The sequence below is a fragment of the Somniosus microcephalus genome, unplaced genomic scaffold, assembly GCF_052327205.1.
Source record: "Somniosus microcephalus isolate GS21.2 unplaced genomic scaffold, FLI_Smic_1.0 unresolved_chr1, whole genome shotgun sequence".
Classification (NCBI taxonomy): domain Eukaryota; kingdom Metazoa; phylum Chordata; class Chondrichthyes; order Squaliformes; family Somniosidae; genus Somniosus; species Somniosus microcephalus.
This window is the reverse complement of record NW_028225179.1, coordinates 133236634-133262343: the sequence shown is the minus strand read 5'-3', so window position 1 is coordinate 133262343 and position 25710 is coordinate 133236634. Positions and strand designations below refer to the sequence as shown.

Sequence of the window (25710 nt, the reverse complement as noted above, 5' to 3'; positions counted from 1 at the left end):
ATGACCCCTCGTTCTAGACTCTCCAGTCAGGGGAAACAGCCTCTCAGCTTTTACCCTGTCAACCTGTCTAAGAATTTTATACCTTTCAATGAGATCACCTCTCATTCTTCTAAACTCTAGAGAATATAGGCCTAGTCTACTCAATCTCTCCTCATAGGATGGCCCTCTCATCCCAGGAATCAATCTAGTGGACCTTCGTTGCACTCCCTCGAAGGCAAGTATGTATTTCCTTAGGTAAGGAGACAAAAACTGGACACAGTTTGGTCTCACCAAAGCCCTATATAATTGCAGCAAGACTTCCTTACTAATACACTCCAACCTCCTTGCAATAAAGGCCAACATATCATTTGCCTTCCTAATTGCCTGCTGTACCTGCATATTCACTTTCTGTGATTTGTGTACAATGCCTCTACCCCATATCAACTCTTATTTTCCAAGGAATAGGTGGCCTCCAAACAAAATGCACCACAATTATCCATATTGAAATTCATTTGCAGTGTACACCCCCATTCTGCAAGTTTGTTAACGTCTTATTCTATTTTGCCGCAATCTTCCTCAGTATTAACTATACCCCTCAGTTTGGTGTCATCTGCAAATTTTGAAATTGTACTTCTGTTTCCCGAGTCCAAATCGTTTCTGTAAATGATGAACAACAGAGGTCCTAGCACCGATCCCTGTGGAACACCACGTCCCACCGTCCGCCAGTCTGATGCTTCATTTTAATCAAACAAATGCAAAAAATGTAAAGCTTATCCTCTTGTCAATCTATTTATGGTTCCAATTTATTTACATTACCAATGGAAAATCATCACTGATGCCAAAGATCTTGGAAGGTGTGATCTATAAATCCTTAATAATGTCCAAAACAACATAACACATAGAATTATAGAATCAAAGACATTTACAGTACAGAAGGAGGCCATTTGGCCCATCGTGTCTGTGCCGGCCAAAAATGAGCTATCCAACCTAATCCCACTTTCCAGCTCTTGGTCCGTAGCCATGCAGATTACAGCATGTCAGGTGCATATCCAAGTACCTTTTAAATGCAATGAGGGTTTCTGCCTCTATCACCATTTCAGGCAGTGTGTTTCAGACCCCCCATCACCCTCTGGGTGAAAAAAGTTCTCCTCAACTCCCCTCTAATCCTTCTACCAATTATTTTAAATCTATGCCCCGGTTATTGACCTCACTGCTAAAGGGAAATCGGTCCTTCCTCTCCACTCTATCTCGGCCCCTCATAATTTTATATACCTCAATTAAATCTCCCCTCAGCCTCCTCTGTTCCAAAGAAAACAACCCCAGCCTGTCTAATCTTTCCTCATAGCTAAAATTCTCCAGTCCTGGCAACATCCTCGTAAATCTCCTCTACCTACTCTAGTGCAATCACATCTTTACTGTAAAATGGTGACCAGAACTATAGGCAGTACTCTGGCTGTGGCCTAACTAGTGTTCTATACAGTTGAAGCATAACCCCCCTGCTCTTATATTCTATGCCTCGGCTAATAAAGGAAATGATCCCTTATGCCTTCTTAACCAACTTTTCTTCCTGTCCTGCTGCCTTCAGGGATCTGTGGACATGCACTCCAAGGTCCCTCTGTTCCGCTACACTTCTCAGTTAATGTGCATCACCAGGAAGGCCAGGGGGCAGTACTGGGACAAAAACAGTTTATAAATCCAGGCTGTTTACTATTTAAATTGCTTAAAAATAGATTAATTTAAGAGAGGCGTCATTCAGAAAATAGCTTCTGGAACTGGTTGCTGGGAAATTGGATACGTTTATGTGGTTCTGGCTGAAATATATCAGAAATATATCACACTCTACCATTTAATGTGTATTCCCTTGCCTTGTTAGCCCTCCCCAAATGCATTACCTCACACTTCTCCGGATTGAATTCCATTTGCCACTTTTCTGCCCACCTGACCAGTCCATCGATATCTTTCTGCAGTCTACAGCTATCTTCCTCACTATCAACCACACGGCCAATTTTTGTATCATCTGTAAACTTCTTAATCGTGTCGCCTACATTGAATTCTAAATCATTGATATATACCACAAAAAGCAAGGGATGTATTACTAGTACAAATACACAAACCAATGTCCATTAATGACCTAGTTTCTAGACCTGGAATATTATGCCCCTCAGACACTATAGTTATTATTAATCAACAGCTTAACTGTCCTCTTTCTGATATATTTCAGCCAGAACCACATAAACATATCCAATTTCCCAGCAACCAGTTCCAGAAGCTATTTTCTGAGTGACGCCTCTCTTAAATTAATCTATTTTTAAGCAATTTAAATAGTAAACAGCCTGGATTTATAAACTGTTTTTGTCCCAGTACTGCCCCCTGGCCTTCCTGGTGGTGCACTCATGCATGTCACTGACACATTGCTATTGAGGACCAAACATTGGCCACCAAAACATTGGTGTTCACATTCTGGGAGCTCCTTAGATAACTGTTAGAGAATTGCAGTGCAGTGGTTGATGCAAAAGACACACATTGGTGTCAGGTATCATATTAAACCTAACTAATGTATCATGGTCTGAACGTGTGGTAAGCAGGGTCCTTGATTTTGCAGTGCTCCAATGATGCTTAGGCATTGTTTTTCAGTTGTTGAGTAAACTATTTTCTGTTGCTCCTGCAGATATTCACTTGCTTCAACAACAACTTGCATTTCTCATGGGTTGGGAGTAATGGATAGAGGATTGGTTAACGGACAGAAAATAGAGAGGAGGGATAAACGGGTCATTTTCAGGTTGGCAGGCTGTAACTAGTGGGGAGCCGCAAGGATCAGTGCTTGGGCCTCAGCTATTTACAATCTATATTAATGACGTAAATGAAGGGATCGAGTGTAATGTGTCCATGTTTCCTGATGATGCAAAGCTAGGTGGGAAAGTAAGCTGTGCGGAGGACACAAAGAGCTTGCGATGGGATATAGCCAGGTTAAGTGAGTGGGCAATAAGGTGGCAGATGGGGTATAATGTGGGGAAATGTGAGGTTATTCACTTTGGTAGGAAGAATAGAAAAACAGGATATTTTTAAAATGGTGATGAACTATCAAATGTTGGTGTTTAGAGAGATTTACGTGTCCTCCTACAGGAAACACAGATATTTAGTATGCAAGTACAGCAAACAATTAGGAAGACAAATGGCATGTTGCCATTTATTGCAAGGGGTTGAAGTACAAGAGTAAGGGAATCTTGTCAATATTGTACAGGGCTTTGCTGAGACCACACGTGGAGTACTGTGCACAGATTTGGTCTCCTTACATGAGGAAGGATATACTTGCCTTAGAGGCGGTGCAACGAAGGTTCACTAGATTGATCCCTGGGATGAGCGGGTTGTCCTATGATGAGAGATTGTGTAGAATGGGCCGATACTCTCCGGAGTTTAGAAGAATGAGCGGTGATGTCATTGAAACATATAAGATTCTGAGGGGGAGTAGCAGGGTAGATGCTGAGAGGTTGTTTCCCCTGGCTGGAGTGTCTGGAACTAGGGGGCACACTCAGGATAAGGGGGCGGCCATTTAAGGCTGAGATGAGGAGGAATTTCTTCACTCAGAGAGTTGTGAATTTTTGGAATTCTCTACCCCAAAGGTCTGTGGATGCTGAATCGTTGAGTATATTCAAGGCTGACATAAAGACATTTTTGGACTCTAGGGGAATCAAGGGATATGGGGATCGGGCAGGACAGTGGAGTTGTGGTCGAAGATCAGCCATGATCTTATTGAATGGAGGAGCAGGCTCGAGGGGCCGTATATCCTACTCCTGCTTCTAATTCTTATTGTTCTTATATAGCGCCTTTAATTTCGTAAAAGGTCCCAAGGCATTTCACAGGAGCTTAAACAGACACAAACTGAAACCAACCCAAAGAATGAGACATTAGGACAGGTGAGGTAAGGTTTTAAGGAAGCTCTTAAAAGAGAGAGAGACATAGAGGTTTAAGCTGGGAATGCTAGAGTTTATGGCCTAGACAGCTCAAGGGTGGGTGGGGGGGGCGGGGCAAAGGAAGGCGGGGTGCACAGGAGGCCAGAGTTGGAGGGACGCAGAGTTCTTGGAGGTTTGTAGGGTTGGAGGAGTTTACAGAGATAGGGAGGTAGAGGCAATAGTGGGATTTGAACACAAGGATGAGAATTTTAAATTTGAGGTATTGGTGGACCGGGAGCAAAGGTAGGCCAGCGAGCACAGGGGTGATGGCCGGAAGGGACGGTGCGAGTTAGGTTATGGGAAGCTGAGTTTTGGATGAGTTCAAGTCTATGGAGGGTGGAAGTTGGAAGGCAGGTTAGGAGAGAATTGGAATAGTCAAGTCTGGGATAATTTACCTCAGGAGAGTGTCGATATCCCTATTCTACACATCCATGTTGAGCATAAAATTTGGGAATAATCCAGACTAGCTCGTACAGATTGGGATCTTTCAGATGTGCAAAAACATTATCCACTGAACACAGTGATCTCACCTTTGTACACTAGGGTGTAACCCCGGCCCCTGTCAGAACAGAATCCATCAGCTACTGGAATGCTGCTGATTAACTTTTCATGCCAAAAGACACGATCATGAACCTATGCAGCCCCGACAGCGTAGCAAATGCAGAACAAGTCTGGGTCTTGGCACTATGATGAACATTCTAATAGCTTTTTACCAGGTCTAGAGTTGTCAGATACTTAGCACCCTTTACTTCTTAAGCATCTTCTTAAGGTGATATAGGCTTTTTTGAGTCATTGTGTAGTTTTTCATAGTTAACACAGAATTGGGTGGTCTTGCCTTTCCCAGGGATCAGTCCCATCAGTGAAGCCCATGGGGGTCTGGGATGGTTCCTTCACCCCATTTATAACACCTGCTGTACTTCCATAGAAACGTGTGAGGCATTGAGTAGGAGTGTTGGCACACTACATTTGAAGTTCCTTTGTTTATCTCATGCATACTCTGCTTGGTGTAGCCTACCTAGTCTGTGAACAGGGACTGAAACCCCAGCAACATCTCAGTAATGTAAGTCCATCTTCCACCCTTCTGTACAGGGACAGGTAATTGCACCTGCTAGTTGTTGAATACCCTGTGTGTGGAGACTATGAGCCCTGAAGGAAACTGTCATGAAACTATCCATACGCTCACAAACAGATGAAGAAAGCAATTCCACGATCTGCCTCTGTGCAGTGCTGTACGACTGCCTGCCAAATCTCCCAAATTGCATTACACAGTTGCATCATGTAGGCCATCAATCCTGTGTTTTCCCAGGCCACTCAATTCATGTATTTCCCTAAGGAAAGGTGCTGTAGTAGGAGCAAGCCATGCACTTCTACCACCTGCCTGGATTCCCCAAAGGGTAGGATATTATTGACGGTATACATGCAGCCATATGGGCCCTACTTACAAAGTTACCTCTTGTATGAACAGAGAGGGTCCACTCCATCATTGTGCATCTGCTGTGTGACCATAGGCACAGAATCACACATTCAAATGCCCAGTACATTGCCTACCTGGACCTTCCCTGCCATTGCCTTAGTCTTCCATGAGGATTAACCAGTGCAGCAGCTCTCCAGGGTGGTGTGAAACTTGTTCATGCAGGCTTGGATTTTGGGCACTTCCATAGACACCCCAGCTGTGCAGATTATTTGGCAAACTCGCAAATGATTTCATGGAGTGCTGATGGTAAACTAACAAACTGTGATTGTGGGCAGGCCCTGTGTGATACAGATCTCTGGACTCAGCAACTGAAACATCCTTCATGCTGACTCTACAATCAGCAGGTCACTTCTCCAGCAATTCCACCTTCTTCTCATTTGTACTCTATTCTTCACCAAGTGCTACCTCTTGAACTCACTAATTGACCAGACCTTTACAGTAGATGTATCCATGTTGGTGTTTGCCAATGTAACAGTGGGTGACACAGGATACTGTGAGTTTCTTGCTTGGGACTGGTCAGAGGACAGTGACCCTGCCTCCTCATAGAACAGAAGAAGATATTTTACAAATGTTAAGACTAATACATCTCATGGAACAGACAGGTTGCAATGCTGTAATGTCTGCCGGTATATGAGGGTGTGAGTGCGTTAGTGAATAAGTTGTTTCCCACATTTAGTGGAACACAGGATTAACACATTGATTAAGCAACATTACACAGTGGCTTACTACAACACATGCATTCATGTGCACTTTCAAAAGTGCATGAAAAGTTAGAGAAATGCAGTGCCTTGTCTCTCTAGGATAGTGTACCAAGTATAGAGTGAAGTGCGGACAAAATGGAACAAAAAACATCGGAAAAACAAACAACATGTTCTCTCCTTGGAAATCTTGCTTGACGCAACAAATTTCCTTCTCACTTGTTCCCAAGTTCAGGCCACAGGTGAGGCAACATTGACACTTTCTCCGCCTACATCCATGCTGCTCTAGCATCGTTCCTTATTGTAAAGTGACCCTCAGCTTCAAAAGAGACATGGTTCCCTGCAGAATGGGCAGCAAAATAGCAAAGACCTGTGGGGTGACATTTTCTGAGGTCCCATGCCACTGGCATAGACTCGTGTACAACAGACAAGTAATTGGGAAAACTGCAGGTGGAAAATTATGAGCAGTGCACCTGCAATTTCCTGATAAACTGCCCACTGCATCCAGAGACCGACTGATGTTGCAGACATTTAGAAAATTCTGCCCTTCATTCATGGCATGACGATACAGAATAAATGTTTCTAGGACCATTTGGGGGAAATTGGTGTTCGGTGGTAGTGCGAAACGGGTGATAATGAATTAACAGCCTGTATTACACCACATCTGATTTTCAGATGGAAAAGAACATCGGGCGGGTGTAAAACGGGCCGCTGATTCACCATCGCTTGTTTTGCGCTACCGTGAAAAGACAAATCTTTTTTGTTACTTTTAAGGAAGTTTCATTCAATATTTATCCTGTAAAGAAAGTGGATCACAGCCAATGAATTACTTTTGAGTCACTGTTGTAATGTAGTTCTGAATAAGGAATTTTCAGATGTTGTTGCTGAACCGCTCCCATATCTTAACTTGCTTCTTTTGCTATTGATATTAGGATCAGAAGGTGCTGTTTCAGACCATGCGCTGTCCCTAAGTCCCTTGTATTAAAATTATGCTGGGGTGGGGGGTGGGGACTTAAACCAATCACTATCACTAGAGAAAAAGTACTAGGCAAACTAATGGCAGCACGGTGGCATAGTGGTTAGCACTGTTGTCTCACAGCGCCAGGGACCCGGGTTCGAATCCGGCCTCGGGTGACTGTCTGTGTGGAGTTTGCACATTTTCCCCGTGTTTGCGTGGGTTTGCTCCGGTTTCCTCCCACAGTCCAAAGATGTGCAGGTTAGGTTGATTGGCTATGATATTGACCCTTAGTGTTAGGGGGATTAAATACATGGGGTTACGGGGATAGGGTGGGATATGTGTTGGTGCAGGGGTTACGGGGATCGGGTGGGATATGTGTCGGTGCAGGCTCGATGGGCCGAAATGGCCTCTATCTGCACTGTGGGGTTTCTGTGATTCTGTGATAAAGGTGCACAAGTCCCCTGGACCCAACGGCCTGCATCCTAGCATCTTAAAAGAGGTGGCTACAGAGATAGTGGAAGCATTGGTTGTAATCTACCAAAATTCCCTGGATTTTGGAGAGGTCCCAGCAAACCATAAATGTAACACCCCTATTTAAGAAAGGAGGGAGACAGAAATCATAATATAGTCAAGCAGAGTCAGCATGGTTTTATGAAAGGGAAATCATGTTTGACAAATTAGCTGGAGTTCTTTGAGGATGTACCGAGCAGGGTGGATAAAGGGGAACCAGTAGATGTCGTGTATTTGGATTTCCAGAAGGCATTCGATAAGATGCCACATAAAAGGATACTGCAGAAGATAAGAGCTCACGGGGTTGGGGGTAATATATTAGCATGGATAGAGGATTGGTTAACTAACAAAAAACAGAGAGTCGGGGCAAATGGATCATTTTCAGGTTGGCAAACTGTAAATAGTGGGGTGCCGCAGGGATCAGTGCTGGGGCCTCAACTATTTCCAATCTATATTAATGACTTGGATGAAGGGACCGAGTGTAATGTAGCCAAATTTGCTGATGATACAAAGATAGGTGGGGAAGCAAAGAATCTCCAAAGGGATATAGACAGGCTAAGTGAGTGGGCAAAAATCTGCAGATGGAGTTTAATGTGGGAAAATGCGAGGTTATCCACTTTGGGAGGAAAAATAAAAAAGCAAATTATTATTTAAATGGGGAGAGATTACAAAATGCTGAGGTACAGAGGGATCTGGGGATCCTTGTACATGAATCATAAAAAGTTAGCATGTGGATACAGCAAGTAATTAGGAAGGCAAATAGAATGTTGGCCTTTATTGTAAAGGGAATGGAGTATAAAAGTAGGGAAGTCCTGTTAAAACTACAGGGTGTTGGTGAGACCACACCTGGAGTACTGCGTACAGTTTTGGTCTCCTTATTTAAGGAAGGATATACTTGCATTGGAGGCAGTTCAGAGAAGGTTCACGAGGTTGATTCCTGAGATGAAGGGGTTGTCTTAGGAAGAAAGGTTGAGCAGGTTGGGCCGATGCTCATTGGAGTTTAGAAGAATGAGAGGGGATCTTATTGAAACATATAAGATTCTGAAGGGGCTTGACAGGGTAGATGCAGAGAGGATGTTTCCCCTCGTGGGGGAATCTAGAACTAGGGGGCATAGTTTCAGAATAAGGGGGCACCCTTAAATCGGAAATGAGGAGGAATTTCTTCTCTCAGAGGGTCGTGAATCTTTGGAATTCTCTTCCCGAGAGAGCTGTGGAGGCTGGGTCATTAAATATATTTAAGGTGGAGATAGACAGATTTTTGAAAGGTAAGGAAGTCAAGGGTTATGGGGAGCAGGCAGGGAACTGAAGTTGAGGCCAAGATCAGATCAGCCATGATCTTATTGAATGGCGGAGCAGGCTCGAGGGGCCGAATGACGACTCCTGCTCCTATGTCTTATGTTCTTATGTTCTTATATTACTTTGAATTACCACAGATTTTCCTGCAGACAACTCTTCTAGCAAAATCAGAGCCTCAGGGAACACTGACAATAAAGAAATGGAGGGGAGCAGAGAAAACATCGAGGGACAAGGAGATAATCAGCCGACAGATCAGCCAGAAATGGAAGGTAGGAATAAGATCAGTGGACTCGGTGAGGCTGATGCAACAGACACAATCTGTTTCAACTATTTGTGAAGGACCAAAATAATTATTTACCCGCTAGTTTGCTCTACCAAGGGGCCTGGTTTTTCCACTTCAGTGACATTCCACACGCTCAGGCCATGATATTTCCAGCATGAAAATGAACAGTTGCAAATTCAGGAGCTTGGAGTGTCAATTTGTCTGGAATGGACTGTTAGCATGACACGGGAGTGCTAAAGAAAATCTAGATTTTGAAGTATAGGCTAACTGTGGGGTCTTGTGCTGGGTGCTCTTGCATTAGGTTTATGGATTTGCACTGTGGAATAAGGGACTTCAAAGGTATTGATGGGAAGACTTAAGGACACCTTCCCAATTGTTGATTCATAGTGATACTAAAGGCTCTTAGTGCATGCTAGTTTTAGCTTGAACATAGTCCTTCTGGATTGTGCTATGTAGCAAAGGGCACTTTCACATTTCCGGTCATTCTTCTATGACAACAAACTCCCAACAGCAGGTTAAGTTTGTGACATATATGACACATGTTCAAATAGTTCTCCTGCGCGGTTGAGAACACCTGTCATGTATCAGAGAATTCCCTTTGACGCATGTGCAAGATCCACTGTGAAGTGGATTTGTGGCAAAAACAAAACAGGAAATGTTTGCAGGGAAGGAGATCTCCGGTCCGCACCAGCCTGTCAATGAGCACCCTGGAGGGTTCGTGAGCCAAACAGCAGGGACATCTCTTTGGTCCCTGACCCAAGACCGCACAAAGTGGAGGAGAAGCATCTGGGAAGGTGCCGAACACCTCGAGCCTCTTCGCCGGGAGCAAGCGGAAGCCAAGCACAAGGAGCGCACGTCAACCCAAGCACCCCACCCACCCACCCCTTCAACCACCGTCTGCCCCACCTGTGACAGAGACTGTAGGTCCCGCATTGGACTAATCAGTCACCTGCGAGCTCAGTTTTAATGTGGAAGCAAGTCATCCTCGGTTCCGAGGGACTGCCTAAGAAGAAGAAGACATCTCTTTGCCAAACCCCTCAGCAGTAATTGTATGTGGCACCTTTCTAAGTTTTGCCGAATGACAATAAGCCCAGATGCACATTTCTCCTAAAACTGCTGCGTTAATGATCGTTCCACCTTCCTCCAGTTGTAATTTTATGATTTCCTTTTAGACAAAGATTCTGTTGTTGCAGCACAAGCTGAGATCCCCGGTAGCAATGAAACTGCGAAAGGTGCTGAAGACAAGGAAGTACAATCGGAAAAGAAGAACAGGGATAACGGAAATGGGAGCAACAATGTCAAAGAGGGTGAGAACTAAAAGAAGCCCAAGTTTAACTAATATAATCCACCGTTATACTAAGTAATTGTAAAACTTTAGCCAACTTTCACACGATAGTTTCAGCAAAAATAACATGTTTACTGTAGGCTGTATCACTTTGTTTTTAAAGTTGAGACAACTGTGCAGACAAGATTATTCCTAGTGTCCCATTCTTGCCTCTACAGTATGCAAACCTTGCCAAGAACCAAATCAAAACATTATCTATGCTGGAAATTATAATCTGAGTTAGACGGTTTGACAGTACAGCAATACTACCACATCGAATGAACCGCAATAGCAGAACTTTCTGAAAAAAATAAACGTGGCTATCTTTCAAATTGGTCAAAGTTTTTAATGTCCTTTGCTTGCGTCTATTAGAAGAAGGATTGGCGGATTGTCCTCTTGCTGAGCCTGGGTTATTGGATCTGCCCAAAACGTCCAATGTCGCTTTGCTTTGCTTTGCTTTGGACATTCTGACATCAAGTCAGATCATCAGTGCCATCATATTGAACCATGTTCAGTGAAACAGTACCGGTAATCCAGATTCTCCTGTTCATGTGACTGAGGCAGCTGGATCTACTGGTTGCAGCAAACACGCTGAAATCAGTCGGAGAGGAAAGGAAAATTGGGTGGGATGTAAAACGGGCTGTCGATTCACCATCGCCCATTTTGCACTGCCATAAAAAGACCAATTTCGCCCCATCATTTCGTTACTTTTAAGAAAGTTTTATTCAATATTTATCCTGTAAAGAAAGTGGTTCGCAGCCGATGAATTACTTTTGACTTGTAGTCAGTGTTGTAATGTAGTTCTGAATAAGGAATTTGCAGATGTTGTTGCTGGACCGCTCCCATATCTTAACTTGCTTCTTTTGCTGTTGATATTAGGTTCAGCAGGTGCTCTTTCAGACCGTGCACTGTCCCTATGTCCCTTGTACTAAAATTATGTTAATTACTTTGAATTACCACAGATTTTCCTGCAGACAACACTTCTAGCAAAATCAGAGCCTCAGGAAACACTGACAATAAAGAAATGGAGGGGAGCAGAGAAAACATCGAGGGACAAGGAGATAATCAGCCGACAGATCAGCCAGAAACGGAAGGTAGGAATAAGAAATAACAACAGCAAATGCTGGAAATACTCAGCAGGTCAGGCAGCGAGAGAAACAGAGTTAAAGTTTCAGGTCGATGACCCTTCATCAGAATTGGAAAAAGGTCGAGATATAACAGATTTTTAAGCTGGTGTGGGGGCAGGGAAAGGAAGGAGGGGAGGAAAGAACAAAGCGGAAGGTCTGTGATAGGATGGAAGGCAGGAGAGATTAAAAGACAAAAGGGATGATGGTGTAAGGCAAAAGGAAATGGTAATAGGACAAGTTAAGAAACAAAAGATGACTCTAGATGAGGTGTAAATGGCAATGGCAGAATCATCAACAGCTGACATGTGAGAAAGAAAAAAAAGGAAAAGAAATAGGGGCCGAGGTTATAGTCTGAAATTGCTGAATTCGATGTTGAGTCCAAAAGGCTGTAAAGTGCCTAATCAAAAGATGAGGTGCTGTTCCTCGAGCTTACGTTGAGCATCGTTGCAACGAGGATGGAGAGATCAAAGTGGGAGTGGAGCGGAGAATTTAAGTGACAGGCGACCTGAAGAAGCTGCTGCTGAAGCTCCACACCTGGAACAGCTAAAATTCTTGTTCGATGGGGTATTGCTGTGGTCATGAAAATTGATTTCATGGCGTCCCATGCTGCTCATCAACGAGCTGGTGAGGGACTCCTGGCGAATGCTGGCTGCCGAGTGAGCCTGTAGTTGCCCCTTGTCTAATGGCCAACTGATGATTATCTTTCCTGAAAAGGTAAGCTGGATCTTTTGTGTTCAAAGTGGCCCCAAGGTGACACACTTGACGATAGAAGATTGGTGCCTAGTCAGCCCTGTGTGGCAGACTTGGTGATGCAATACCTGAGCCCATCAGGTCTTCAATTGTCAAGTCCCCTGCTGTAAAGTCACCAGCCAGACTGTGACCGAGAGATGTAGACCTTCCACTTGAGCATTCTTTGCATTCGGTTCCAGATAACACTGGAAGCCAGTGACCTAACAGATAGGGCGATTCTGGTTGATCAGACGGGGACAGCTGAACAGTGTTCTATGCTAGTAAGCTGTATTGTTTCAGCTGGTTAAACTTCAGCAGTTCCATGACAACTTCGGTTGAAAATTTTGCAGTAAATATACGTGGTGCCTTTCTAAGTTTTGCCAGATGACAATAAATCCAGACGCGCATTTCCCCTAAAACTGCTGCGTTAATGATTGTTCCACCTTCCTCCAGTTGTAACTTTATGATTTCCTTTTAGACAAAGGTTATGACATTGCAGCACGAGCTGAGATCCTCGATAGCAATAAAACCGAGAAAGAAACTGAAGACAAGAAAATACAATCGGAAAAGAAGAACAGTGATAACGGAAATGGGAGAAACAATGTCAAAGAGGGTAAGAACAAAAAGAATCCCAAGTTTAACTAATATAATCCACCATTATACTAAGTAATTGTTGTAAAACTTTAGCCAACTTTAGTCAGTGTAGTAATGTAGTTCTGAATAAGGAATTTGCAGATGTTGTTGCTGAACCGCTCCCATATCTTAACTTGCTTCTTTTGCTGTTGATATTAGAATCAGAAGGTGCTGTTTCAGACCATGCGCTGTCCCTAAGTCCCTTGTATTAAAATTATGCTGGGGTGGGGGTTGGGGACTTAAACCAATCACTATCACTAGAGAAAAAGTTCTAGGCAAACTAATGGCACTAAAGGTGCACAAGTCCCCTGGACCCGATGGCCTGCATCCTAGCATCTTAAAAGAGGTGGCTACAGAGATAGTGGAAGCATTGGTTGTAATCTACCAAAATTCCCTGGATTTTGGAGAGGTCCCAGCAAACCATAAATGTAACACCCCTATTTAAGAAGGGAGGGAGACAGAAATCATAATATAGTCAAGCAGAGTCAGCATGGTTTTATGAAAGGGAAATCATGTTTGACAAATTAGCTGGAGTTCTTTGAGGATGTACCGAGCAGGGTGGATAAAGGGGAACCAGTAGATGTCGTGTATTTGGATTTCCAGAAGGCATTCGATAAGATGCCACATAAAAGGATACTGCAGAAGATAAGAGCTCACGGGGTTGGGGGTAATATATTAGCATGGATAGAGGATTGGCTAACTAACAAAAAACAGAGAGTCGGGGCAAATGGGTAATTTTCAGGTTGGCAAACTGTAAATAGTGGGGTGCCGCAGGGATCAGTGCTGGGGCCTCAACTATTTCCAATCTATATTAATGACTTGGATGAAGGGACCGAGTGTAATGTAGCCAAATTTGCTGATGATACAAAGATAGGTGGGGAAGCAAATTGTGTGGAGGACGCAAAGAATCTCCAAAGGGATATAGACAGGCTAAGTGAGTGGGCAAAAATCTGGCAGATGGAGTTTAATGTGGGAAAATACGAGGTTATCCACTTTGGGAGGAAAAATAAAAAAGCAAATTATTATTTAAATGGGGAGAGATTACAAAATGCTGAGGTACAGAGGGATCTGGGGATCCTTGTACATGAATCATAAAAAGTTAGCATGTGGATACAGCAAGTAATTAGGAAGGCAAATAGAATGTTGGCCTTTATTGTAAAGGGAATGGAGTATAAAAGTAGGGAAGTCATGTTAAAACTGTACAGGGTGTTGGTGAGACCACACCTGGAGTACTGCGTACAGTTTTGGTCTCCTTATTTAAGGAAGGATATACTTGCATTGGAGGCAGTTCAGAGAAGGTTCACGAGGTTGATTCCTGAGATGAAGGGGTTGTCTTATGAAGAAAGGTTGAGCAGGTTGGGCCGATGCTCATTGGAGTTTAGAAGAATGAGAGGGGATCTTATTGAAACATATAAGATTCTGAAGGGGCTTGACAGGGTAGATGCAGAGAGGATGTTTCCCCTCGTGGGGGAATCTAGAACTAGGGGGCATAGTTTCAGAATAAGGGGGCACCCTTAAATCGGAAATGAGGAGGAATTTCTTCTCTCAGAGGGTCGTGAATCTTTGGAATTCTCTTCCCGAGAGAGCTGTGGAGGCTGGGTCATTAAATATATTTAAGGTGGAGATAGACAGATTTTTGAAAGGTAAGGAAGTCAAGGGTTATGGGGAGCAGGCAGGGAACTGAAGTTGAGGCCAAGATCAGATCAGCCATGATCTTATTGAATGGCGGAGCAGGCTCGAGGGGCCGAATGACGACTCCTGCTCCTATGTCTTATGTTCTTATGTTCTATGTTCTTATATTACTTTGAATTACCACAGATTTTCCTGCAGACAACTCTTCTAGCAAAATCAGAGCCTCAGGGAACACTGACAATAAAGAAATGGAGGGGAGCAGAGAAAACATCGAGGGACAAGGAGATAATCAGCCGACAGATCAGCCAGAAATGGAAGGTAGGAATAAGATCAGTGGACTCGGTGAGGCTGATGCAACAGACACAATCTGTTTCAACTATTTGTGAAGGACCAAAATAATTATTTACCCGCTAGTTTGCTCTACCAAGGGGCCTGGTTTTTCCACTTCAGTGACATTCCACACGCTCAGGCCATGATATTTCCAGCATGAAAATGAACAGTTGGAAATTCAGGAGCTTGGAGTGTCACTTTGTCTGGAATGGACTGTTAGCATGACACGGGAGTGCTAAAGAAAATCTAGATTTTGAAGTATAGGCTAATTGTGGGGTCTTGTGCTGGGTGCTCTTGCATTAGGTTTATGGATTTGCACTGTGGAATAAGGGACTTCAAAGGTATTGATGGGAAGACTTAAGGACACCTTCCCAATTGTTGATTCATAGTGATACTAAAGGCTCTTAGTGCATGCTAGTTTTAGCTTGAACATAGTCCTTCTGGATTGTGCTATGTAGCAAAGGGCACTTTCACATTTCCGGTCATTCTTCTATGACAACAAACTCCCAACAGCAGGTTAAGTTTGTGACATATATGACACATGTTCAAATAGTTCTCCTGCGCGGTTGAGAACACCTGTCATGTATCAGAGAATTCCCTTTGACGCATGTGCAAGATCCACTGTGAAGTGGATTTGTGGCAAAAACAAAACAGGAAATGGTTGCAGGGAAGGAGATCTCCGGTCCGCACCAGCCTGTCAATGAGCACCCTGGAGGGTTCGTGAGCCAAACAGCAGGGACATCTCTTTGGTCCCTGACCCAAGACCGCACAAAGTGGAGGAGAAGCATCTGGGAAGGTGCCGAACACCTCGAGTCTCTTCGCCGGGAGCAAGCGGAAGCCAAGCACAAGGAGCGCACGTCAACCCAAGCACCCCACCCACCCACCCCTTCAACCACCGTCTGCCCCACCTGTGACAGAGACTGTAGGTCCCGCATTGGACTAATCAGTCACCTGCGAGCTCAGTTTTAATGTGGAAGCAAGTCATCCTCGGTTCCGAGGGACTGCCTAAGAAGAAGACATCTCTTTGCCAAACCCCTCAGCAGTAATTGTATGTGGCACCTTTCTAAGTTTTGCCGAATGACAATAAGCCCAGATGCACATTTCTCCTAAAACTGCTGCGTTAATGATCGTTCCACCTTCCTCCAGTTGTAATTTTATGATTTCCTTTTAGACAAAGATTCTGTTGTTGCAGCACAAGCTGAGATCCCCGGTAGCAATGAAACTGCGAAAGGTGCTGAAGACAAGGAAGTACAATCGGAAAAGAAGAACAGGGATAACGGAAATGGGAGCAACAATGTCAAAGAGGGTAAGAACAAAAAGAATCCCAAGTTTAACTAATATAATCCACCATTATACTAAGTAATTGTTGTAAAACTTTAGCCAACTTTAGTCAGTGTAGTAATGTAGTTCTGAATAAGGAATTTGCAGATGTTGTTGCTGAACTGCTCCCATATCTTAACTTGTTTCTTCTGCTGTTGATATTAGAATCAGAAGGTGCTGTTTCAGACCGTGCACTGTCCCTATGTCCCTTGTATTAAAATTATGCTAATTACTTTGAATTACCACAGATTTTCCTGCAAACAACACTTCTAGCAAAATCAGAGCCGCTTTGCTTTGGACATTCTGTACGGTAGCGCCTGTGTAATTTTGCTAAGTTTAAACTCCGCCCACCTCACAAAGTGTGGCTTCTCGCTAATTGTGCAACTTTCATTCAGGTGGGATTTGTCATTACATCTTTAGTTACATCATCAGTGCCATCATATCGAAACATGTTCAGTGCAACAGTACCAGTAATCCAGATTCTCCTCTTCATGTGACTGAGGCAGCTGGATCTACTGGTTGCAGTAAAAACGTGGAAATCAGTCGGAGAGGAGTGCCCCCTTCTAACGCAGTCCGCCTGATTTTCCTGTATCCGCTGTGCCCAGGCAATCCAATCGGTCCAGGGGCTTATTTTAACTTGGGGTGATAGTGTAAAAAGGGCAATATCGATTTGGCCACCCATTATAAGCCTTGCCCGATTTTTCCTTCCAGTGAATGGAAATTCAGGTGTTGTGTCTACTGGATGGCAAATTTAGTATCGCCCACTTTACACCATTGCCCAAAGCTAAAATTTACTCAGTTGTGGCAACAAAAAAATCTGCCCCAAAGCATTCCTGCAACTTTATATCCTGGAAGGGAGAGGAAGAGGCAACAAAACAATCAGAATCAACACCTATCCACTGCACTGTTTTAATATTGTGACTGACAGTTCAGATGTTACTCTAATACATCTGTTTTAAAACTTTCTGTAGATTCGTTTTCGAATAAGGAGCCCGCCGTTCAGGAGCCCGATGTCACCAATGATAATGGGGAAGAAGATCTGTCTGAGTCCCCAAAACAAGACAAAGCAGAGCCTTTTCCCAGAGACTCAGAGCTCAGGGAAAGTTCAAGTAAGCCTGTGGAAGATAACGATCCCAAGCACGAACCCAGGGGTGAAAAATCAGCTGCGGAAGCGGAAGGTCCAGCCCAAACAGATACTTCACCTCCTGTAAGCAGTGTTTCTGCAGCAGATGCCGAAAGGTGCACTGAGCCGTTTTGTGTCCAAGACTTTCTAAGGGAGTTGGGGTTGAAAACATTAGACAGCGAGAAGCTGTCCCTGAGTGATGTGCTAGACATCAGTGTTGAGGCGCTTCAAAATAAGCTGCCGGGTTCACCTCAGGATATTCCAGGGTATTTTCTCCGGAATTTAATGATGTTCAATTCAAAATCAAGAAACTTCAAATATACATTAACTCGGACAGAAGATCAATCAGAGGAACAAGAAACAGAGGACTTGGACTTTCATAGGCTGGTTGATCCACCTGATGATTCATACCATCCCTTGGATATCATCACGGCTATTTTCCTGCGTGCAGACCCATTCCTCCAGCAGGAACTGATGCTGAAGATGTCCCTGTGCCAGTTCGCTTTGCCGCTATTACTGCCTGATGGTAACAAGGGCTGCACCTTCCTACTGTGGGCCATGCGCTCCATTGTGAAGAGGTGGCGCCCGCTCTCACTCCGAGCAAGTGCGGGCTTCAAGGAAACAAATGTGGTGATTGAGCGCATGTCGACATTTTCCTTCATTCGACTCGGTTCCTGTTCCATCTCCAAATCTCAGATTCTAAATGAAGCCCTCAGCACCTCACAGCAACACCACAACTTCTTCGTCCATTCCAATATGGAGTGTGGGAATTTACCGCGAAAGATTTCTGATGGCCTGGCCGAGTTGTGTTGGTACCTGCCCAGTGGGAGTGAGGACCTGGATCTCTTTCCGGAGCCAATGGCTGTATTAAACCTTCGAGGTGACGCTAGAGAGTTCCACAGACAGGTTCAATTTCTGGCAAAGGCTTCTTCGGCTCTTTTTGTTTTTGTCAATAACATGGACAGAGAGATCAGTGACAGCCTCAACTCCTTTGCCGAGTCCACAACAAATCTCTTCATAATTTTATCTGGTAGGGATGTGACTGATGAAACGAGTAGCCACGTGAAGACATTAATTTCCTCATCGGTTGTGAAGAGGAATCAAATTCTAACAATAGGTAGGAAGAACCATGCAGAGTTTGCACAGACGCTTCGGACCACATTGCAAGAAATAGCGGTACCCCGCAATCGGCAGGCTGAGGGACACCCAACCCCTGCATCCCAAACCACCGGAAAGAGACTGGAGGAAATGGCAGCAATCGCCAGGGAATTGGGGGTTGAAGTCGACGAGGATGATGAGCAAAGTTCACAAAGTCAAAGAAAATCAAAAGAAATCCTTCATTCCATTGGAACCGAAGGGATCGAGGGATTCAAAAAGATGAAGATGACGTTTCAAGGGGATACCTGGGAAAAACTTTCCAAACTCGAAAAGGAGAGCTGTCGTCTGAAGAAACGAGGGCAAATGTCTATAAACGAGTATCTTAACAAGCTGGGGGAGAACCAGAGTGATCTTCGCAACTTACAGCGTAAGAAAGGTGTATCGGATGTCATGAAAGCATTCATTACAGCCCTGACAGACAGAACCGAGGACCAGAGGAAACATTTCCTGCAGTGGATGAAATTCAGATTGGACTTCAGTTCAAGAGAAACACTCTCTGTTTTACGAGAAGAGTACAAAGCCCTATATGAGAAATCTCAGGACGAGTCCGCAGACCAGAGAGGAGCCGCAGCAATTTGGAAACAGCTGCAAGAACTGGATAGGCAAATAAGCGCCAGCTCCCTTGGATTAGAGCATTTCATGCGAGAAATCGGCCTGATCTACGAAATGTTGATAAACCAGAACAATCAGAAGGAGGAAGAAGAATGCATTGTGCAACAGTTACCCCGCACTGCTGCTGACCTGATGTTGGACGGGTTCCCGCTGGAGCTTATCGATGGAGATGTTTCCAACATACCTTTACGGTGGGTCACTGCTGTACTGAAGGAAGTTGAACACAAGGTTGGCAGGGAGACTCGCGTGCTTGTGCTGACGGTGCTGGGTGTGCAGAGTACAGGAAAATCCACGCTTCTGAACACCATGTTCGGTTTGCAGTTCGCTGTGAGCAGTGGCCGGTGCACCCGCGGGGCCTTCATGCAGCTCATTAAGATTACAGGAGAGCTGCAGACGGAGTTGGGCTGTGGGTACATCATGGTGATCGACACCGAGGGGCTGAAAGCACCGGAACTATCGAACATTGACGGCAGCTATGAGCATGACAACGAGCTCGCCACCCTGGTGATTGGGTTGAGTGATGTAACATTGGTAAATGTGGCCATGGAAAACTCCACGGAGATGAAGGACGTGCTACAGATAGCAGTGCATGCATTTATACGAATGAAAGAAGTGGGGAAAAAGCCGCTTTGTTACTTTGTCCACCAGAATGTGAGCGACGTGTCTGCACATGACCAGAATATGCGAGGTCGCAAACATCTGCTGGAACAGCTGGATATGATGACATGCGCAGCAGCTAAAATGGAAAAACAAGATCGGCGCTTCGCCAAGTTCTCTGATGTGTTGGACTACGATCCTAAGGAGAATAACTGGAACATCCCAGGCCTGTGGCACGGGAATCCACCCATGGCAGCAGTTAATACCGGCTACAGCCAGAAGGTGTTGGAGCTGAAAAAAATGCTCTTCAAATGTTTTACAAACCACCAAAATAAACGCAAATTTTCAACCATCTCTGAGTTTATCGAGTGGACTAAAGCTCTTTGGAAAGCAGTGAAATATGAAAACTTTATCTTCAGCTTCCGGAACAGTCTGGTAGCTGAAGCTTACAAAGAACTTTCTGTTAAGTACACCGACCTGGAATGGGAACTGCGGAAAGAGGTACATTCCTTCCTGGAAATGGCGGAGAACAGAATTTTTTATGCCAAAGATGATCCAGAAAGTGTAGCTCAAAGTCTGAAAAGAGACCGGGTTTTGTTCCTTGAAGAAAAGAAACAAAAAGCTCTCCAAGAACTGGAGGACTATTTTACCACTGGCAATAACGCGAACCTTGTTGAAAAATACAGGTCCGATTTTGTTTCCAGCATTGACTCTGTGATCATTGAACGTGCGAGGTATGTGGACAGCAAGAGTGACGAGGCAGTGCAGAGGTGGAGAGATATGCAGAAGCTGAATGATATTAAGGCCAGCTATCAGAGTCGGATTGAAGAACAGGTTAATGAACTTCTGCAAAAATGCAGACAGAAGAAAAGGGGCATGGATGATGCCGATCTTCAGGCAGCGTTCAAGCATATGTGGGACACGACACTTTCAACATTAACACATGGACCACGTAAGACAATTAACATTGTAAGTGACATGGAAACCAGTCTGATACAGAACATGCCCACGCACAGCCGCTTAGTCAATGAGAAACTTGCTTGGAGAAATCGCCAAGTGGAAATGACAGAATTCCGAGTTAATATAAATCACATTGACATGAACTCAGATAATGGTAGGAAACAGTCTTTCATCTTCACAAATATGGTCCGCTATTTGTTCACATCAAACTCCAAGCACCTGCAACGAGCACACGAGCAGGCGGAGTGGTGGATGAATGAATGCGGAGAGTTTGTAGAACAGATTGCGCGGAGAAATCAGGACTACGATTCCACCTACTTCGCAGAACTTCTGAGAATAGTTGATGGGAAAATTCAAGAACACGAGGACAAGGAATTCGCTTTCAACGAGAATTTCAAAGCAGATTTCAGCCTCCACGTCTGCTACTTGGCCGCAGAGAGATTTCAGGAGGTGCAGCACAGGTTCTTTAAGAAAAATGATGCGCTCCAGCTGCTGCAACACGAGAAAGAAAATTACTATAAAAGCTTTAAGAATATCTACCAAGAAAAGGACCAAACCAAACAAAGAGCGGAGTTATTCTGTAAATCCTGTTTGGAACCAGCTTTGCTGAATGCAGTTAACAAGAAGCTGGGACCGGCGATTGTGGAGCACGTCAGGTACCAAGGCAAAGGCGGGAAATTCAAATTTCGAAAGAACTTTCAAGTGGCTCTTATGTTGCATTTGAAGGAAGAGGACAATTTTGATGAATATTACCGGTACATCCAACGGACGGTACCATTTGAGCAGGAGTGGCTGAGAAAGCAAGTCACACAGTGCTGTGCAGCCCCAAGAGGGGAACAGCCCCTGTTGTGCTCTCTTGCCCTGGACATTCTGAAAAGATTTATCATTCTGGTCAAGGAAACTATCAACGGTGTAACTCCCCAGACTAACGAGGCTGCAGTTATTCGGGCGTTTAAAAAAAAACTTGGATCAGAGATTCAGATACCAAGAGTCCAGCTGGCGGCCGTTACTTTCGGATCTACAAATATTAACCTTGAGCAATTTACCCGAGAAATCGCCAGTTTAGTCTGCGAAGTAGAAGATAGCCTCGCGCAATGTATTAATGGTTGGGGAAGAGATATTGGCGCCAAGATCAAAACGCTGCCCATAGACCCGGCCACTGAGCTGTACGCGATGTTGTCTGGCTGTGGGGCACGCTGCCCCTTCTGCGGTGTTCTGTGTGACTGCACAAACGCCACACACTCACAACACAGTGCTGAATATCACCGCCCCGAGGGCCTCGCCGGGTATCACCAGATCACGAGTGGGAAACTAGTAACAGAGAATTGTACCATGCGAGTTGCGAGTGATGTCAAGTTCCAAAACAAAGACACGAATGGAGAATTCTGGCCCTACAAGAACTACAGAGACCTCGGCGAGCAGTACAGTTGCTGGAACATCACAGCCGATACTACCATCGAGACATCCGCCTTCTGGAAGTGGGTCTTTTACAAATACAATAAACAGTTCGCTCAGAAATATACCGTGAAACCGGCAAATCACATCCTTAGCTGGGATTTATCCTGGGATAAGATTAGAGAAGACATCGAAAACAAATACAACGTCAAGATCGATGAATTTTATTAGCTGGCTAGCTGCAGGTTAGTTTAAATCTATAACGGTGCCCTATATAGGGTAGAAATTTGTCTTGAGCTGTAACGCTAAACAGACGGTATCGCTTCGGCTGCCTGTTACACGCCTCACTTGTTATTCAATTCTATTGAAGTGAATGGAACTGAATATCGGGCGGGGAGTACACTGGGGAGCAGTCTTGATACCGCCCATTTTGTGCCACTGCCTAAGACAAATTTCTAACGTGAGGAATAGTTTTAGACATCACCAAATGTGATAATTGAACAGAGCAGAGCAATACCATCTTGTCAAATTGGACACACAAATGTGTGTAAATAGAAAGGCTACATCTATTTATCCGTTAAAATGTGGCAGTAGTGGGTTATTTTCAACTTTACAGCACCACTGTATCCTGTGAATTTGAATGCACAATTAATCCATACTATCTGCAGCACTGAGAAACAATTATATACTTCTGAATCTGTGGTGCGGTTCCAAACTACATGTTGCCTTGAAATGAACGGGATTGGTGGAGGGATGATAATTCAACTAGGGCGGGCAAATGTAATTCAGTTCCCATTTTAAATCATGCATTTGATCCTTATCTCTATATATCCTTCTTCTTAGGCAGTCCCTCGGAACCGAGGATGACTTGCTTCCACATTAAAAATGAGTTCGCAGGTGACTGATGCGTCCAATGCGGGACCTACAGTCTCTGTCACAGGTGGGGCAGACGGTGGTTGAAGGGGCGGGTGGATTGGGTGCTTGGGTTGACATGCGCTCCTTGCGCTGCTTGTGCTTGGCTTCTGCTTGCTCCCGGCAAAGAGACTCGAGGTGTTCGGCGCCTTCTCGGATGCTTCTTCTCCAATTTGTGCGGTCTTGGGCCAGGGATTCCCAGGTCTCAGTGGGGTTGTTGCACTTTTACTTAGATTTTATATCATTACTCGTAGTTAAATAGCATAAATGACCAATTTGGGAAATAGAGAAGTCGAGTTGTTTGGGACATAGGGGTTGTTTGTAATACAGCAGTTGGGGCTGGGAGGATCAGGATTGAGGTACTGGCTTCTAATGGCAGGATGGCATCATTGCAGTGTGACAAGTTTACTACGCCAGGGGTGTCACACTCATTTTCTATGGTGGGCCTGATCCAATAAACGAGCACATGGCGTGGGTCACATTCCACAAAAGTTATTAAAATAGAACTAGATGATGATGATAAACTATATTGGTGCTTACCTACATTTAGATTTTATTCACTGCTACTGCCGCTGTCGGCATATCTTAGCTTGAACCATTACATTGTTAGGGTAAGCTAAAAACGCAGAGAAACTGTTCAGCTGATGCTTAACATCATGACCCAGAAAACAGAAACCACAAAGTGTGCAGATAAGTGTAGCCATAGAGACAACCTCTCTGACCAGAGGATGTGGGTAACTTACACAGGACATGTGACAGGCAATAACTTCTGAAAATATAGGACAACAACTTGTCTGTGTTTTTTTTAAGTAATGCGCACGTGCAAACATTATTGCTGTTTTCGACGATAAAAGCAGCCGCTTCTTGCTGTAAAATCAGAAATTCTCTCGACCCTGGTGGAACAGAGATTTCTCCCATGCGTGCGAAATAAAGACTGTTTACACTCTTGCTCCTGACTTATGTTGAGTATTTTGAAATGCTCCATAACAACATCAACATCTGGAGCAAATGACTGGGCTGAGGCCTGTCTTCAATAAAAACATGAGGACCATTTGTCACTACAGAACGTTGTGTCCCAACCACTGTCCCTGGAAGTGAATTCCACAGCCTCACAGCTCTCTGTGGAAAGAAGGTTCCCTTAATCACTGTTCTAAATCTCTTACATTTAATCTTGTATCTATGGCTCCTCCTCATGACATCGCAAACACTGGATACACCCTGCTTCTATCTACGCCATTCAATCTTTCATCATTTTAAACATTTCTATAATATCACCCTGGAATGTGTGTTGAACATGAGGAGGGTGAGTCCCAACAGAAAGGGCACAAAGTCAGAGTGGGCCTGAGAATGAGCCACCTCCATTCTGGTCAGGAATGCACCCATCTTGTTTGACTCCCTGTATTCCTAATCTGTATAATTTCCAACATTCCTGCTTTTAGTTCTGTTCTATCCAGAGTTAGAAAAAGGCTACATTGTGGAATTATATGTATGGGACGGAGAGTTGACCTCTTACTAACTTCAAAAACTAATGATCAATATTTCTGGATCCTAATGATATGATGTGACGCTATCATTAAATCAGTTAAGCGAGGTTACCATTTATAGTGAACTCATTCTGCACCAATGTGTCCACATATTTTGCTATTCGCAGATATTTAGTAGAATTAGTCCAACAGGAGATTACAAATGGTGTTGTAGATGTTCAGTGAACTGGAAGATAAGTTCATCCGTTCTGCGTGGACCAGGGCTCCGAAGATCCTTTGGATTTCTCCCGATCTCTCCCCGTAACATCCACGGAAACCCTCAGAGGAATGGTGTAAATGGCCGTTAACACCATTTCTTTTAGGTTTCAACAGATTTCCCACTGAAGTTCTGGCTGTGACATGGTAGCTGCATGGAATTTCAGGGCTCTGGTGTCTGAATTACATAAAGATAAAGGGGGTAGAAATTCATCTTGGGCGGTGGTGAACGAGCGGTATCGGATCGGCCATCCGTTACACGCAGCACCTGAGATTCAGTTCTATTGACTGCAGTGGAAGTGAATATCAGGCATGGCGTATAACGGGCCGCTGATCCCATTCCACCTCTTTTGTGTCATCGCCCGAGATGAATTTCTCGGCCAAGCGATACTCCGTGTGGCTTTATTCAGGAATATCTCACTGCAATAATTTGATAGCTTAATTTCTCAGCATCATATCTCAGCCAACGCTGCTGAACGGTGTTCAGATTTCATTTCACTTGATATAAAGTGTGTCTGCAGACAAATAAGTGACTGCCTTTGATCAGAGGGCTTAATTTGCAGCTGTACATCTTATCATTTATAAATACTTCATGTATTTGACCAGATGCCAGCAGTATACCAATAAAATAAATAATTGCACTCCATTCTATGTCTCCATTTTGTATAAAGTTAAATACTAGATTAGAATGTTCGATGGATTCCTGGAGAACACGGCGATCGCTGTATACAGAAGGTGAGAGTAAATTATTCCGGATAACACCCAGTGGGGACCAATTTAACTTGAGCGGCAGTGCAAAATGCGCGGTATCACCTGGACCGCCTGTTATACACCGCGCCCAATATTCAGGTTAATTGAAGACAAATTTCTGCCCCACTCCTGTGATGTGTCTGAAAGGAATTTTTGCCAGAATTGGCTGCAGTTCTGTAATTTTTGTGTCGTTCAGAAGATGAGCGAAGAAACGATCGATG

General features: G+C 44.2%; 1 protein-coding gene across 1 annotated transcript; it reads left to right on the top strand.

Moving 5' to 3' along the window:
• The first annotated feature begins 9006 nt into the window (after positions 1–9006).
• On the top strand, positions 9007–25380 carry LOC147095871 (interferon-induced very large GTPase 1-like). The gene is made up of 5 exons (XM_085974877.1): positions 9007–9134; positions 10321–10455; positions 11435–11566; positions 12807–12941; positions 17215–25380. Exons 1-5 carry the CDS (start codon positions 9065–9067, stop codon positions 22317–22319), a joined length of 5577 nt encoding a protein of 1858 aa, XP_085831003.1. The 5' UTR covers positions 9007–9064; the 3' UTR covers positions 22320–25380.
• The last annotated feature ends 330 nt before the right edge of the window (positions 25381–25710 follow it).

What these genes read in the sequence shown, in the direction of transcription:
- LOC147095871 (XM_085974877.1), top strand. Translation starts at nt 9,065, where the DNA reads ATGGAGGGGAGCAGAGAAAACATCGAGGGACAAGGAGATAATCAGCCG. An exon ending in AGATCAGCCAGAAATGGAAG is followed by an intron (nt 9,135 to 10,320) that starts GTAGGAATAAGA and finishes ATTTCCTTTTAG; the next exon opens with ACAAAGATTCTGTTGTTGCA. An exon ending in AGATCAGCCAGAAACGGAAG is followed by an intron (nt 11,567 to 12,806) that starts GTAGGAATAAGA and finishes ATTTCCTTTTAG; the next exon opens with ACAAAGGTTATGACATTGCA.